This window comes from Rutilus rutilus (genome assembly GCF_951802725.1).
Source record: "Rutilus rutilus genome assembly, chromosome: 5".
Lineage (NCBI taxonomy): Eukaryota > Metazoa > Chordata > Actinopteri > Cypriniformes > Leuciscidae > Rutilus > Rutilus rutilus.
The window spans coordinates 44665767-44681600 of NC_140213.1; the positions used below are offsets into that span (position 1 = coordinate 44665767).

A 15834-nucleotide genomic window follows, 5' to 3' on the forward strand; every position below is an offset into this window, starting at 1 on the left:
ATAATAGCTGTGCTGATATTGAGCAGCGCTAGTTATAGTACAGGATTTCGGTTAATAAAAATATAAAGTAATGAAACTTAGCTTTGCCCTTGGCCAAATAGACTTGCTCTGGAACAAGTTATAGATTAATAAGGCTAAAGATTGCCCGCTTGATATACCCAAAAATGAATTATACCTGAACACCATCAACATAAGAGCCTGCGGCAAATTCCCGAAGGACTGGCCGAGATAAAGCTGTTCTCTGCGGGTACATGAGCGCTGAACGGCTGCTGATGGCCTGGAGCTCACATCACCGAAAACGTCGAAACAAATTGTCAAATAGGCGCAATGTTTATATATATGTCGCATAGTTGAGATCTAAATAACTACATTCTCGCCAAATAACTCTTAAAACTACATTCTATGACACAACAACAGTAGTATTTGTAAAATGATGGTAGTTTGCTCGTCCGCCGTGACACTCTTTGTGAGAAATGCTGCAAGTTGTAATATAATAACAACACTGTGATTTTACTTGTAATGTTCCTCCAGTTGGCATTTAGCACCACAGAGATGGCTCTGGCTCTGAACCGTTACCTGTGCTCAGCTGTGCTGCCTCTGCTCACTAAGTGTGCCCCTCTGTTCGCTGGCACTGACCACCGTGCCATCATGATCGACTCAATGCTGCACACCATCTACAGGCTGTCCCGTGGCCGTGCACTTACCAAGGCCCAGCGGGACGTCATCGAGGACTGCCTTATGTCTCTTGTCAAGTTAGTGATCCACTCTGTACTGACATCAGCACTAGAAATGCCAACTTACAATATTGGAGCTGACAAAGTTATATTTGTGAATTTTAGGTATCTGCGGCCATCAATGTTGCAGCATCTGTTGAGAAGGCTGGTGTTTGATGTGCCAATCTTAAACGAGTACGCCAAGATGCCCCTAAAGGTATCCAAGTATAGATATTTTAATTAGAGGGATTTTTGTTTTGTTTTGTTCCTTATCATCATATTTTTGTGCCAGTGTACTTAAGCTGATCCTGTTTCTTTTTAGTTGTTGACCAACCACTATGAGCGCTGCTGGAAGTATTATTGCCTGCCGAATGGATGGGCGAACTTTGGAGTCTCATCAGAGGAGGAGTTGCATCTCTCTCGCAAACTCTTTTGGGGCATCTTTGAGTCCCTCGCACACAAGGTTTGGCAAAAACAAACATGATTTAACAGATGAATTCTTATTGAAAAAAGAACACTTACAGTTCTTGGCATCTCATCTCTGTAGAAATTTGATGCAGAGCTGTTTAAGATCGCCATGCCCTGCATCTGTGCCATAGCGGGTGCCATCCCTCCAGACTACGTGGATGCTAGCTATTCATCTATGACTGAGAAGAAAGCATCTGTTGATGCTGAGGGCAACTTTGACCCCAAACCAGTGGAGACAACCAAGTGAGAAAACAATTAGCTATAGTTCACTTGTAGTGTTATTTTCACATCTTTGAGTTTATATACAGTATGTGCATATGCGTATATTTCAGGTATGTGATCTTTCTGTATTTACACAGATTTCCATATTTTTCTAACTGAAGTATGACCCATAAATGTCAGGAAAAAAATTGCTGTGTTTTACATTTTTCATTTTAAATATATGTATTCCATGCATGGATACCACAGCGTGAACCATACCATTTTCTTTCATTATATGGAATGGTAAAACACACCTTCTGGCCGATAATTGGTCATGCATGTTGAGTGAATCAGCATGACGCAGCAACATGACATCTTCCCAAATATGTAATGAGAATCATTTGAAAATATGTCAACAAAATAGAAGCTTTAAAGGTGCAGTAAGGGATTTCTGAGAAACACTGTTGATATTTGAAATCAACCAAAACAAACACACCCCTTTCTTTATCGCTCCGCCCCCAAAATGCACGAACACGCAATGCAAGAGTTGATGTCACTTTATCATAGCTGAAGCCAAGCAAAATAATGCTTTTATGACACATCATGAGTGAACACGCCCCCTACTGCTGATTGGCTCACATTCTCTCCTCCCCCATCATGAGTGGACACGCCCCTACTGCTGATTGGCTCACATTCTCTCCTCCCCCATCATGAGTGAACACGCCCCCTACTGCTGATTGGCTCACATTCTCTCCTCCCCCATCATGAGTGGACACGCCCCTACTGCTGATTGGCTCACATTCTCTCCTCCCCCATCATGAGTGGACACGCCCCCTACTGCTGATTGGCTCACTCTCTCTCATCCCCAATCATGAGTGGACATGCCCCCTACTGCTTATTGGCTCACTCTCTCTCCTCCCCCATCATGAGTGGACACGCCCCCTACTGCTGATTGGCTCACTCTCTCTCATCCCCAATCATGAGTGGACATGCCCCCTACTGCTGATTGGCTCACTCTCTCCCCTCCCCCATCATGAGTGGACACGCCCCCTACTGCTGATTGGCTCACTCTCTCTCATCCCCAATCATGAGTGGACACGCCCTCTACTGCTGATTGGCTACAAGTCTGTTATGCTGGTCAGTCTGATCCACTTTCAACAGTGTTTCTCTGAAATCGCTTGCTGCACATTTAAGGCCTCCCTGTGTTTTTTTCTGCCAAAATAAAAGCTCTCTTTTCTCTCTTTTTTTTGTCCTCAGCTGAACAACACAACAAATTATTTTGAGGGAGTCATTAAAAGATTTGTATTGAAATGAACAACACCAACTGAACGATTATGTTTTCTTATTGTTTCTTTGCAGCACCATCATTCCTGAGAGACTTGATGCCTTCATTAACAAATATGCTGAGCACACGCACGATAAATGGGCCTTTGAGAAGGTTAGTATCAGCACTTGTGCTTATTTGTGAAAGCTAAATGCATTGTAGGATTGAGAATAGGCTCTTAACCTTTACGTTTCCGTCTTCCAGATCCAAAACAACTGGACATATGGAGAGGTCCTGGATGAGAACGCCAAAACTCACCACATGCTGCGGCCGTACAAGACTTTCTCAGAGAAGGTCTGAATGGATCTTCTCTTTATTAAAACCCGTCTATCTGCTTTGTTTTGTCAGTTGGTTGTCCAAAATCAAGGTCAACCTTTCTTTCGTATTCTCTCTCCAGGATAAGGAGATCTATCGCTGGCCCATTAAAGAGTCCATCAAGGCCATGCTGGCGTGGGAATGGACTCTGGAGAAAGCTAGAGATGGAGAGACTGAGAAAACTGAGGTGAAGACCACCAGGAAGATCTCCCAGACTGCTCAGGTAACAGAGAGATGGAAGAAAGAAGATGGAAATTGCATGTTTGATGAGCCCATTAACCATACCTATACATCCGTCTCCTGCAGGCCACCTATGATCCCAGCCAGGGATACTCTCCCCAGCCAGTGGAGCTGACAGGCATGGCCTTGTCCAGAGAGCTACAGGTATATTATTTATATTCATTCAATATAAGACATTCAGAAACCCTTGTGATTGATTCATTCCTCATGTTTCCATCTGTTCAGTCTATGGCAGAACAGGTTGCTGAGAATTACCACAACACCTGGGGCCGCAAGAAGAAGATGGAGCTGCAAGGCAAAGGTATGATTGTTTATTTTGTTCACTGTATTACTGCCCAAAATAATATTCATAACATAAACCATACCAGCCTGTGGACTATCTCCTAGTTTATGTGTTTTTTGTGTTTAGGTGGTGGCACCCATCCTTTGCTGGTACCATATGATACGTTGACGGCCAAAGAGAAGGCAAGAGATAGAGAAAAAGCCCAAGACCTGCTTAAATTCCTCCAGCTCAATGGATATGCTGTCACCAGGTACAACAAAAATGCCTCACAACAAGAAAGAAATTATGCTGGCCTTGAAAAGGTCCAGAGGTTTCATTAAGCATGCCGAAAGTCTGTAAATAAGAAAAACATTTATTTTACACACAAATATACAAGAATCCACCAAAATACTTAACTTAAATATCAGTAGTGGCCAAAAGTGATGTCCGGCCTAGGAAAATTGTCGTCACCCTTTATTCAAATATTATGAAAAAATGTCAAATATTTTGTAAGCATATTGAGTAGTTGTGCTTTGTTTGGATTTCAATTGTTTTATTTGCCAAATTGTGTGGACATAATTTTTGCCCAGGCTAAAAAAGAAAGAACTAACGGTTATGTTGTAGTCAGTGTATGCTTTTTCCTATAACCTTTTTGTTTTTCTATGCATTTTTTTTAAATTCATGTAGTTGTAGTTTGCCTTTTTTGCCAAATAATTTTGTCAGATAAATACCTCACCAAGTCTAGTGTGTTGTTCTTCTCTCATACATATTTTATGGCATGTTGAATTGGCTCTTACAGATGTTATGAGGCGGGAAAAACACCATGTTGTGTCTCTTCACTGTTTTTCTTCTTTAGGGGTTTGAAGGACATGGAGCAGGAGATTTCCTCCATTGAGAAGCGGTTTGCTTACGGGTTCCTGCAGAAGCTGTTGAAGTGGATGGAGATTGCGCAGGAGTTTATTGCTCATCTTGGTATACATTCATAGCAGTCATTTCTTCCGTCTAAAAACTGTAGATGTCAGTTTGCTCTTGATGAAGGTGTTTCTGATGAATGTTCTGTGTGTTTGTTACTCCAGAGGCCGTTGTGAGCAGTGGAAGAGTTGAGAAGTCTCCTCACGAACAGGAGATTAAATTCTTTGCCAAGGTGAGACACCTTTGACCGGCAAAATGAGCGCATGCTAAATAAAACAGAGATCAGTGGGAATTAGTTGGAAGAGATACAGCCTCTCACACTCTCCTCTTTCTCTTTATATTGTCTTCATGTAGATTCTGCTTCCATTGGTAAACCAGTACTTTAAGAATCACTGTCTGTATTTCCTGTCCACTCCTGCAAAAGTCCTGGGCAGTGGTGGTCATGCCTCCAACAAGGAGAAGGAGATGATTGCTAGGTAACTAATGCTACAGATCTTTATATTCCATTGGTTCCCAACCCTGGTCCTGGGGAGCGTCTCAATCAGCTCCCTAGATCATGAATCAGTATATCGTGTATATGAATTCGGGCACTGGTAAGGACAGTAATGGCTCACTCATATTGGGACACTGATGACTTCCTCATTGTACAACATCACTATTAATAGTGTATTAATGAACAACAGCAGAACTGCTATCTTTCTGCTATTGTTTTGATGTTATTTAAAGTACATTATGATAAATATTTTGCTCCCAAGACCTCAGATGGATGTGTCAGATATGAGAATGTGCAGTGTTGGGGGGTAGTCATCTTTTTATGTACCTTAAAGATTTAAATTTGATTACATGAATGTTTACAGAACCTTTTTTAACGATGTTGGTTATGATAGTTTTGACCTGTCACACCCTCTCTGCTCCTCACTCTTCTTCTTGTCTGTTGGTTTTCTCTCTGCCCCTTCCTGGAGTATTTTCCCACGGGTCTCCTCATTCTTTTGTTACATTTATCTTCTATGGATCACGTTATTTTGCTCCTACTTTTCCATCATCTAAACCTCACCATTTTATTCCTTGTCATGCCATTCTCTCTCTTTCCCAACCCTCCACCCCTCTTTTTTCCTTCTTTCTCTATCTATGTATCTTCTATCTCAGTATCTTCTGTAAGTTGGCTGGTCTGGTGAGACACAGGGTTTCCCTCTTTGGTAAGAATCCTGCATGATGGCCTGATTGCACATTTCATTTTTCCACTGTCTTTCCCTTTTTCTTTAATGTTTCACACCATCTGTACATCCGTTCCTAATAGTTCCATTTATTTGCTCCGAGTTCTTGTTGGTTTTCTTTCTTTCTTTCTTTCTTTCTTTCTTTCTTTCTTTCTTTCTTTCTTTCTTTCTTTCTTTCTTTCTTTCTTTCTTTCTTTCTTTCTTTCTTTCTTTCTTTCTTTCTCTAATGATTTGCAGTGCTTTGCTTAAATTGGTGCATCGTTTGCAGTGTTGGCTCGGTATTTCGGAAGAATATCTGCTTTGGCTTTTATTATACCTCTTCATTCTACTGTATATCAGTGTCATATATCGTAGCATAGAAGCCTCAGTCCATATGTTGTAGCTAGGCTAATTGTAGGTGAAAGTTTAAGGCCTATGTCATGGTCTGAATGTTTGTGTGTGCAGGCACTGATGCCTCCGCCGTAGTCAACTGTCTTCATATTCTTTCCCGCTCGCTGGATGCCAGGTATGTTTGTTGACCACATCATTCCCTGTATTTTACTGACATTTACATCCTCAAATCAGTTCACCCAAAAAGTCCTAAAAGGGTTCACCCATTTATGTTGTTCCAAACCCAAAAGACTTTCGTTCATCTTTTGAACAAAAATGAAGATATTTTTATAAGATATTTTCTCTTCCTCCATTGAAAGTCTGTTCACCCTAAAACTCTGATGCTTCAAATAAAGAGATCATAAAATAAATCCGTATGAATCGAGCAGTTTAATCCAAGTCCTCTGAAGAGACGCAATCGCTTTATATGATGAACATATTTCTTTAGGCTTTTATTCACATAAAATGTGTTTGACGCGCAAGAACCAATGAGGTTCATTCTCGTGTTACGCAGCACGTTTGAGCTTCAGCAAGAACCAATGAGGTTTGTTCTCGTGCATCAAACAAGTACGGTTGAGCTTCCGTTTCACAGTGCACGGATCAATGTTTATATGTGAATAAAAGCTTAAATTAAATCTATGAATGAAAGTCTTATGGGTTTGGAATGACATGAGGGTGAGTAATTGAGGACAATTCAATTTTGAGTGATCTATCCCTTTAATCAATGTTTACGTATTAAAAGTCATGCTTATCTTTTGTTTTTCTTTCTCTTCCAGGACTGTGATGAAATCTGGGCCTGAGATTGTGAAGGCTGGTCTGCGCTCTTTCTTTGAGAGTGCTGCCGATGATATTGAGAAGATGGTTGAGAACCTCAAATTGGGGAAGGTGTCTACCAAAAACCAGGTCAGATGTAAACATGTTCCTGTTCTCTGAGATTTTCCTTTGTTTTTTGTCAAAGTTTCTAAATTGAGCCCCTTTCTCCACCCTCTCTCTGTCTCTGTAACAGGTGAAAGGTGTATCTCAGAACATAAGCTACACCACCACTGCTCTTCTGCCAGTGCTCACTTCTCTGTTCGACCACATCGCCCAGCACCAGTTTGGAGATGATGTCATTTGTAAGATATTTTCATAGGTTTTCATAGGAGTCATTTAACGTGACTAAATTGAACCTACATAGCAGAGTACATTTAGGAATTAAATTGAAAACTTTACACAACATTTCAATGGAAAGAATCGCAGACAACTCTGTCTGGTCTACAAACTACGTTTCACAACCAAACATTTTAACAATTATTCTTGTTAAAATGATGCATGCAAGAAGCTTGTGATCCAAGTTTTCTGTGTGCCGATAAAGATGAATATAAAGGAGAGAATGGTTGCTTGCAGAAGCCATGCTTGCTGATGTTCTGTTGCCGGTCCATGACTCCTCCCCCTGAACTCTCTCATTGGCTGTAGTTTGTCGCCGATGTAATTCCCAGTCAAAACTCAAATCGGGGCTAAAATGTACAGTGTGTACCCGGCATTAATGTGCTTCATTTAATATGACAAAAAACTGTATTGCTAAAACAGTGAAAAATAATGTCAGATAACAATAATGAAAATGACATAAATAAGTGTCATTTGATCTTATGTAACTAAACTAATAACGATGAAAACAGCATAAGTAAGTTGTACTATTTAATGTAACTTAAAAATAGTGAAATTTAATTTAATAGTGTACATTTATAAAATATACATTAATGCAAAGAAAAAAAAACTGTGTAAATTAATATTATTTAATTTAATTGAATTTGTTCTGAAAACTCCTCAGCAAAATATAACGTTATAACAAAAATAACAATCAAGAGTTGTGTAAAATAAGAATAAATATGCAAATAGTTGTGATATTGTAGTTGTAATTGAGGGTATGTTTATACGACAACGAAGTACTAAAAACAGAAAAGGTTTTCCTTCGTGTTTTTACGCGTTTACAGACGACAACAGTATCAAAATTATCCCTATTTATCCGCGAATATGACTAAAAACGCTGTATTATGCTGCCAGGCCAGTAGATGTCACTGTAAAGAAACATTACACGCCTATAGACTGAACACCTAATACACATGTGCATGACGTCACCGCTTTCACAAATTCGTGGTTTAGAAGTTTACATGTAGATGATAACGGTATCATTCTCAAAATTAGTACTTTGAAGCCGTTTTCAAAAGTTTGCATTTTCAGGATTTTCAATGGACGGCCAAAACGCATAAAAAGTTTCCCGTTTTTAGCCCCTCATTTTTTGTCTCTTTTCCTCCATCACTCAGTGGATGACTTGCAGATATCCTGTTATCGTATCATGTGCAGTATCTATTCCCTGGGCACTGTAAAGACCCCTCATGCTGAGAAGTAAGGAAACAGCTTCATGTATGCGCATTTGTTTCTATATGAACCGTTTTATAGGATGGCATGTGTTAATGAATGTTATGGTGTGATACCACACAGCCAAAGACCAGCTCTAGGAGAGTGTCTGGCTCATCTGGCTGCTGCCATGCCTGTTGCCTTCCTGGAGCCCAACCTCAACGAGTTCAACACATACTCTGTGTACACTACCAAAACCCCACGAGAGAGAACAAGTCAGTAGCTCACTCTGAACGTATACCATCAATGGTTGTTGCGATCAACTAACGCTTCCTTAACTCCCTCATCCATGTTTTAGTTCTGGGTCTGCCCAGTCAAGTGCAGGAACTGTGTCTGGACATCCCTGAACTGGACCTGTTGATGAAAGAGATCGGGGATCTGGCAGAGTCCGGGGCGCGTTACACAGAGATGCCCCATGTGATTGAGATCACCCTGCCCATGCTGTGCAACTATCTTCCCCGCTGGTGGGAAAGAGGCCTGGAGAACTTCCCAGAGCAGGAGGGCAATCTGTGCACTGACGTCACCTCCGAACAACTCAATCAGCTCCTGGGTAGCATCATGAAGATTGTCGTCAACAACCTGGGCATTGATGAAGCTTCCTGGATGAAGAGATTGGCAGGTGAGAAAAAAATGGCAGTCAGTCAGTAGGGTAGGAGTCAATCCAATTTTGATTCACAAGCTTGCAATTCGATTCAGTTCAGAATCTCGATACTATAGTATATATCGAATCCATATATTGTCTAATCCAGGGGTTTTCAAAGTCTAAGACAGTGGGCCTCCCTTTTGACACAATTTACCCAATGACCGGCCCTGGATCTATTCTTGGGATTTAAGAATCAATATCGGTTCATCAAAATGAAAATCAATTGAAATCGAGGAAACGCTATTTTCAACCCAACCCTAGCAATCAAGACTGGTACGTTTTTCATCTTTAAACCAAACTTGGGTCTTTAGCCAACAAAGTTTAGTTAGCCGCTTCCCATAATGTTTACGCATTAGGTCAGTAGGAGGAGAGTAGGCGTTTTTTGCAGGTGTTCGAACACATTCGACCACATGACTAGCACTACGAAAGAATGAGTTTTTGACTACCATTCGACCCCATTTACACCTGTACGTGGCGTCGTCCACTTGTGATCCGATCGACCAATACGCTTTTTCAAACCGGGTGTAAACAGGGCCTTTCTAACAGAGTTGTTCCTCCACAGTGTTTTCTCAGCCCATCGTGAGCAGAGCGAAGCCGGAGATGCTCAAGTCCCACTTCATCCCCACCATGGAGAAGCTGAAGAAACGCAGTGGAAAGGTGGTGGCCGAGGAGGAGCAGCTGCGTATGGAGGGAAAGACGGAGGTGGACAGCGAAGAGGGAACCATTCGCGATGAGTTCGCTGTGCTCTGCAGGGATCTGTATGCTCTTTACCCGCTACTCATCCGATACGTCGACAACAACAGGTATCGCTCATCCGCATCCTTTATTTCTATTAGAAGATCACCAACAGACGTACCTTTGAAGCCTTTGAAGGAGTAAGATTGTCTGATTTGGTTCTTTATGTCATTTAAAGGGCGAGGTGGTTGACCTGTCCTGACCCTGATGCGGAGGACCTCTTCAGGATGGTTGGAGAAGTCTTCATCTTCTGGTCCAAATCTCACGTAAGTCTGTTTCCTTACAATTAAAAGAAGTTAAAATCTCGTCTTATGTCTTTCTTGTGTCTTGACTGGTCCCTTCTTCTAGGGATAAATCGCCACCATATCGGTATCGGCCAATATATGTTCATTTTTCATGTTATCGTTATCGGTCCGATAGGAAAATTTGGTCGATATATTAAAGCTGATAAATAATGGATTATTTCCTTCAGCTGAGACACTTCAGATGCGCACTGTTCAACATGATGGTTATCAATTGCTTGAAATATGATTGGAATCACTTCAAAAAAGGAAAATACAGTTAAATGCTACATGTGCAGCTCAAGTCTGTCGTCTAGACTACATACAATTATTATGAGAACATTAGAATTGTGTGCTTGAGACATTGCTTTTAATGACGTGACTTTTGTTTTTGTAATCAGGCTCTCAAAAATTATATAACATTTTTTGATTTAGATTTATCGGCCAATATATCGGTTATCGGCTTTCAAATATAAAGAATTATCGGTTATCTGTATCAGCCAAAATTTTCATATCGGTGCATCCCTACTTCTGGGCCGTTTACACAATAAACTTTGTATGCGTTTTGGCCGTTTATTTACACGACAATGCCGTGTTGGGGCCCAAAAACGCTAGTTTCTTTGAAAACTATACTGTTATCATCTTCGCGTAAACTACAAAAACTAGAATTTGTGGAAATGGCGACATCATGCACATGCGTATTGTGTGTTCAACATTGTTTGTATTCACCGCTCTGTAGAAGATTTGCGTATGTGTGCGGGCATGTATTGTTTCTTTAAGTGGCATCGCCATCTACTGGCCTGGCAGCATAATACAGCATTTTTTGTCGTTTTTGTGGATCCGCGCGAATGGCGATCGTTTTGACAACGTTGTCGTCTGTACGCGAAACTTTTCCAAAACGCGAAGGAAAACCTTACCTTTTTCAGTTCATATTTGTCATGTAAAACGTACTCTTAGTCTCCTTTCATGTTGTCTCCTCCAATATGTCTTCTTGTGTCGTCTCTTCTCATCGCTTTTCATCTCTTGTCTTGTTTGTTTTGTCTCTTCTCACGTCTCTCATCTCCTTCCGCCTCTTGTCTCTTTTTCTTTTGTTATTCAGCATAATTCTCTCTTCATTTTACTCTGCAGAATTTCAAGCGTGAGGAACAGAACTTTGTGGTGATGAATGAGATCAACAACATGTCCTTCCTCACTGCTGACAGCAAAAGCAAGATGAGCAAGGTGAGTCTGTCCACTTACTGCCACTAACATTTGAGTCTAAATCTAAAATATGTCCTCTTTTATGTACCATCTCCATCATATCAAATAGTTTTTTTAATGATTGATTTTGTTTAAAATGAAATGAAAATTGTTCGACTTGTTAAAACTCCATTTCTTCAGACGACTGATGTCCTCGTGTCCTGTTGAGGACAGACGCTGTTTTTGCTCTCGCAGTGGGTTTATAGATCCATTGAAGTTTTTTTTCCTGTCTGTGAGGGTGTAAGTTTTAACAGTGCTGTCTCTCTCTGTGTCCTGTCTCGGTGTGGATTCGGGGTCTGTAGTCCGGAGACGGAGAGGTCAGACCGTGTTTCTGCACGAAAAAAAAGAGCTGTGCTGATCGCATGGCGATCTCCCACACACACTGGCAAATACTCACACACACATACCAACCAGAAGTCCAAACCCTCATTCACTGCCAGTGTGTGTGAGGTGTGTTTGCCCTCAGCCATAGACTTTAGTCTCAGGAACATGGCACTCTCTTCAGCTGGATCTTTAACTCCCGCTGGATCTGAGTCCCATCGTCCTGACAGTGATTTTGATTGATGTGCCTCTGATGGATTTTGACTGCTGCAAGTTCTTGCAGACTTCTTTCACTTCTGTTGTCCGGTTTGATGTTAATGTTTGATCTTTTTCCCCTCCCTCAAGCTCTGGTGGTGATGCTCCCTCACTAGGAGCAAAAATACAAACCATTACCCATCACTTAATCTTCACAAATTTCAGGGAAATGTATGAGCACATTGGTAATGTAGAGAGGGAACATGGCTTTTCCTATCAGGGAACAGTTCTCATTACATCTCTCATCTAATATTTCCCTCCCTTTGTTTAATTCAATGTATCCAGTACTTTCTGTACTTTCTGCTCCTTTTATTTGATTAATGTGTCCATTCTGTCGACATGTTCCCCAAACCCAACTCACTTGCTCACTTCCCTTAAAAGTTTGTCTCTGTCAGGTGTTAGCTAGCACAAGGATATTATTGACTTTGGAGGATAGCACCTCCTCCTCTGTGCTGTGAGGCGGCCATTACTGTAGCAGCATCTGTTATCTCCTCACCATGGGTTCCCTCTGCCTAATACACTCTTCATCTCGACTGATCTCTCCTCTTATCTCATCTCTTCTCATCCCTCCTCTCTTGATTTCTTCTCTTGGATTTCTCATCTGATTAATCAGACTAAATACGAAATTGTGATGTGGATTAGTGCGATTATCAATCGCAAAGGCTGCTATTTATTTAACATTAAACATTGGCAAACATTTCCCCAGATTTTTTAATAAGAAGCGTTATAAACCATGTTACCCTACGTACGTTTTCATCCAAAATAAAAGCTTAGTGGTTTAAAGTCTGTAAATGAAGAAAAAGACACAGATATTAGCACTGTTATTTTTACAATTGTACTGTAAAATAAAATGATTGTTATTATAATATTTTTCTTAAATACTTATTTTTAACTTTAAAGTATTCCTAGTACAATATTTCTTCTTGTTTTGTTTAATATTTTTGTTTCAAAATGGTAATAATGATAATAAATTAGTATTAATCTATAAAATAATAATAATAACAATAATTATTATTAATAATACTAGAACTACTCATATAATAGATAATATATCCTATTACAATTTGGACTGCAGTACCCAGTTCAACCACTAGCTGTCAATATTACATACTGCACCTTTAAAATCAAATTGCGCAGCCCCTCTAGTCTCTTCTCATCTCGTCTCTTGTCTCGCCTTATCTCTTTTCTCTATGCTAGTCTCTTCTCGTCTTCATTTTTCCTCTTGTCTTTGAAAGGCCGGAGGGAGCTCGTGTTGTAGAAGGCAACAGTCATTAATGGCGTCTTACAGGCACAGATTCAGAGAGTGTGTGTGAGGGATGGAGCGGCCCCAAAGCCTAGTGATGTTTTTAAGTGTGCTGTGCTGGAGGGTGGGCGACCTTACACTACTAACAACGAGACTGCTGTATGTTTAGCACTAACATTTCCTAATAAACTGACTGATAGAGTATAACATGCCCTTGAATCATGATGTTATTTCCCCTCAACGCTAGTTTGGTAAATTTCCCTCAATACATAGAAATTAGCCACCATTAACACATTATTTAACAATGTTAAATTGTTGTAGCTAATTATAATCTATTCAGAAAACAAGACACTTACAGAAGGGAGATGTTTACAGAGAATTGTTTCTATATTCACATTAATCACTTAGAAAGAATAATCTTAAAGACTTTTTTGTCTTTTTTTAAACAAACCCATATTCATTTCCCAAAACAGGCCGTTTGTGGTCAAACCTGAGTTTCTAGGTAAGAGCATCGTTGTGTCAGTCTAACTCTGCAGGATTTTTCTAGGGTGGAGGCTCAGATGTTGAGCGGACCAAGAAGAAGCGTCGCGGGGACCGTTATTCCGTTCAGACCTCGCTGATCGTAGCGGCTCTGAAGAAACTGCTCCCGATCGGCCTCAACATGTGCTCGCCTGCAGACCAAGAGCTCATCAATCTGGCCAAGATACGCTACTCTCTGGTACTTAGCCATATGTTAACGCCATATAGAATGATTAGGATGGTTGATTTACTGCCAAACAACAACATTTAAAAAAACAAAAAACAAATGTTTTATACTACAAAAGTTTGGGGGCAGTACGTTTTTGTGATGTTTTAGAAATAAGTCTCTTCTGCTCACCAAGGCTGCATTTATTCAATCAAAAACGAAATATTATTACATTTAATATAACTTTTTTTCTATTGTAATATATTGTAAAATGCTATTTTTTTCCTGTGATGCAAATCAGACTTTTCAGCATCATTACTCCAGTCTTCAGTGTCACATGATCCTTCAGAAATCATTCTAATATGCTGATTTGCTGCTCAAGAAACATTGATTATTATAAATGTTGAAAAATGTTGTATATATATATATATATATATAATATATATATTAATATATTATGTAATACATTTTTTTAACATTATACATTTCTTTATTGTCACTTTTGATCAATTTAAAGTTTTTTTTTTAATCTTATTGACCCCAAACTTTTGATTGGTTGTATATATTAAATAGCAGTGTTGTTTAAGTTCATCTTAAAAAGTAATTAATTACAAACTACTAATTACATTTTAACAGTGTAATTAGATTATTGTACTAATTACTCTCTTTTAAAAGTATTGCATTACTAATCACTTTCTAAATCCCATATCAACCTCGACCAGTTGCACAATATAAGGATAGACATGAAACTGCTATTTTAATTCTTTTAAATAAATAATATAAAGTTGCATAAATCATTCTTGAACTGAGCAAAGTGATTAAAGGGAGAAGGTTACATTAAAAACATACATTTTTAACATTAGATGTTAATTGCTGTAGTCTATACAGTATTTAATGCAATTACATCAGAAGTAACTGTAATTAAACTACAGAACAGTTAAGAGTAATCCATAACTTAACTTTTTTCAAGGGAAAAGTAATGAAATGACAATAATGCATTACACCAAGTACTATTAAATAATATTAATGTTGTTGACTTTTTGGTGATTTGAATGTTACAGAAAGACACAGATGAGGAAGTGAGGGAGTTTCTGCAGAATAACCTGCATCTACAGGGCAAGGTAAGTACAGACACAGTCAAGTGAAGGAAACATCTTCAGGATAATCAAAATCCCCTTCACTCTGCGGCCATCTTTGAAACGCCTCTCAGGCAGCTATTTCATTAATGCAAGCACAGCTCCTATCTCTTTGAATGGGGAAACATAAAATTCTCTAAATCTGTTCACCAAGCTTACGATTGAATTTAATATTTGAGAAATGAACAATGAAATCTGACAACAGCGGTCTCATAAATTTTGTTTCCAAATGCTCAAATCATGACAAAAAAAGGCATTTCTCACCTATCTAAAGTCTTTGGTGAAATATAAGTGTCTGCATGTATACATCTCTGTAGGTTGACGACCCGTCCATGCGCTGGCAGATGGCTCTGTATAAAGAGACCTCAGGTCAGGCTGAAGACGCTGATGCACCGGAGAAGGTTGTGAAGAGAGTTCAGGAGGTTTCAGCTGTTCTCTACCACATTGAGCTGGTGAGGCCTGTTTGCACATATACATACACTTACACACTATTTTTCCTTAGCGTTAAGCCATTTCTTCATCCTCTTCATCTTCCATCAGATTGAGCATGCATTCAAGTGCAAGAAGACAGTTTGGCACAAGCTTCTGTCCAAACAGCGTCGCAAGGCAGTGGTGGCCTGCTTCAGAATGACGCCACTGTACAACCTCCCCAAGTATGAAGACACACATAACCTTAGTCTAATGATGTCCAGGAGTGAATTGGGCTGCACAAATGTGATTTTTCTTTAACTCCAGGCACCGGGCGTCTAACTTGTTCCTTGACGGTTACAAGCGCAACTGGATTGAAAATGAAGGCTACTCGTTTGAAGACAAGATGATAGATGACTTATCCGTAAGTTTGTATATCTGCTCCCTGTTTACATCCTGTTGAGCGCAGTTTG

General features: G+C 39.8%; 1 protein-coding gene across 1 annotated transcript in view; it reads left to right on the forward strand.

The window, feature by feature from the left end:
• ryr1b (ryanodine receptor 1b (skeletal)) overlaps positions 1-15834 on the forward strand; it is a 113138-nt gene that overhangs the window by 61334 nt on the left and 35970 nt on the right. The window contains exons 49-77 of the mRNA XM_084408481.1: positions 532-752; positions 840-930; positions 1036-1176; positions 1261-1424; positions 2742-2820; positions 2911-3000; positions 3104-3244; positions 3328-3405; positions 3487-3562; positions 3671-3794; positions 4380-4495; positions 4600-4667; positions 4790-4911; positions 5582-5631; positions 6094-6154; positions 6795-6921; positions 7025-7133; positions 8322-8403; positions 8500-8630; positions 8714-9034; positions 9621-9861; positions 9972-10059; positions 11203-11295; positions 11616-11630; positions 13680-13850; positions 14879-14938; positions 15271-15405; positions 15494-15606; positions 15689-15785. Of these exons, the coding sequence (XP_084264607.1) occupies positions 532-752; positions 840-930; positions 1036-1176; positions 1261-1424; positions 2742-2820; positions 2911-3000; positions 3104-3244; positions 3328-3405; positions 3487-3562; positions 3671-3794; positions 4380-4495; positions 4600-4667; positions 4790-4911; positions 5582-5631; positions 6094-6154; positions 6795-6921; positions 7025-7133; positions 8322-8403; positions 8500-8630; positions 8714-9034; positions 9621-9861; positions 9972-10059; positions 11203-11295; positions 11616-11630; positions 13680-13850; positions 14879-14938; positions 15271-15405; positions 15494-15606; positions 15689-15785 (3405 nt within the window). The remainder of the gene's footprint in view (positions 1-531; positions 753-839; positions 931-1035; positions 1177-1260; positions 1425-2741; positions 2821-2910; positions 3001-3103; positions 3245-3327; positions 3406-3486; positions 3563-3670; positions 3795-4379; positions 4496-4599; positions 4668-4789; positions 4912-5581; positions 5632-6093; positions 6155-6794; positions 6922-7024; positions 7134-8321; positions 8404-8499; positions 8631-8713; positions 9035-9620; positions 9862-9971; positions 10060-11202; positions 11296-11615; positions 11631-13679; positions 13851-14878; positions 14939-15270; positions 15406-15493; positions 15607-15688; positions 15786-15834) is intronic.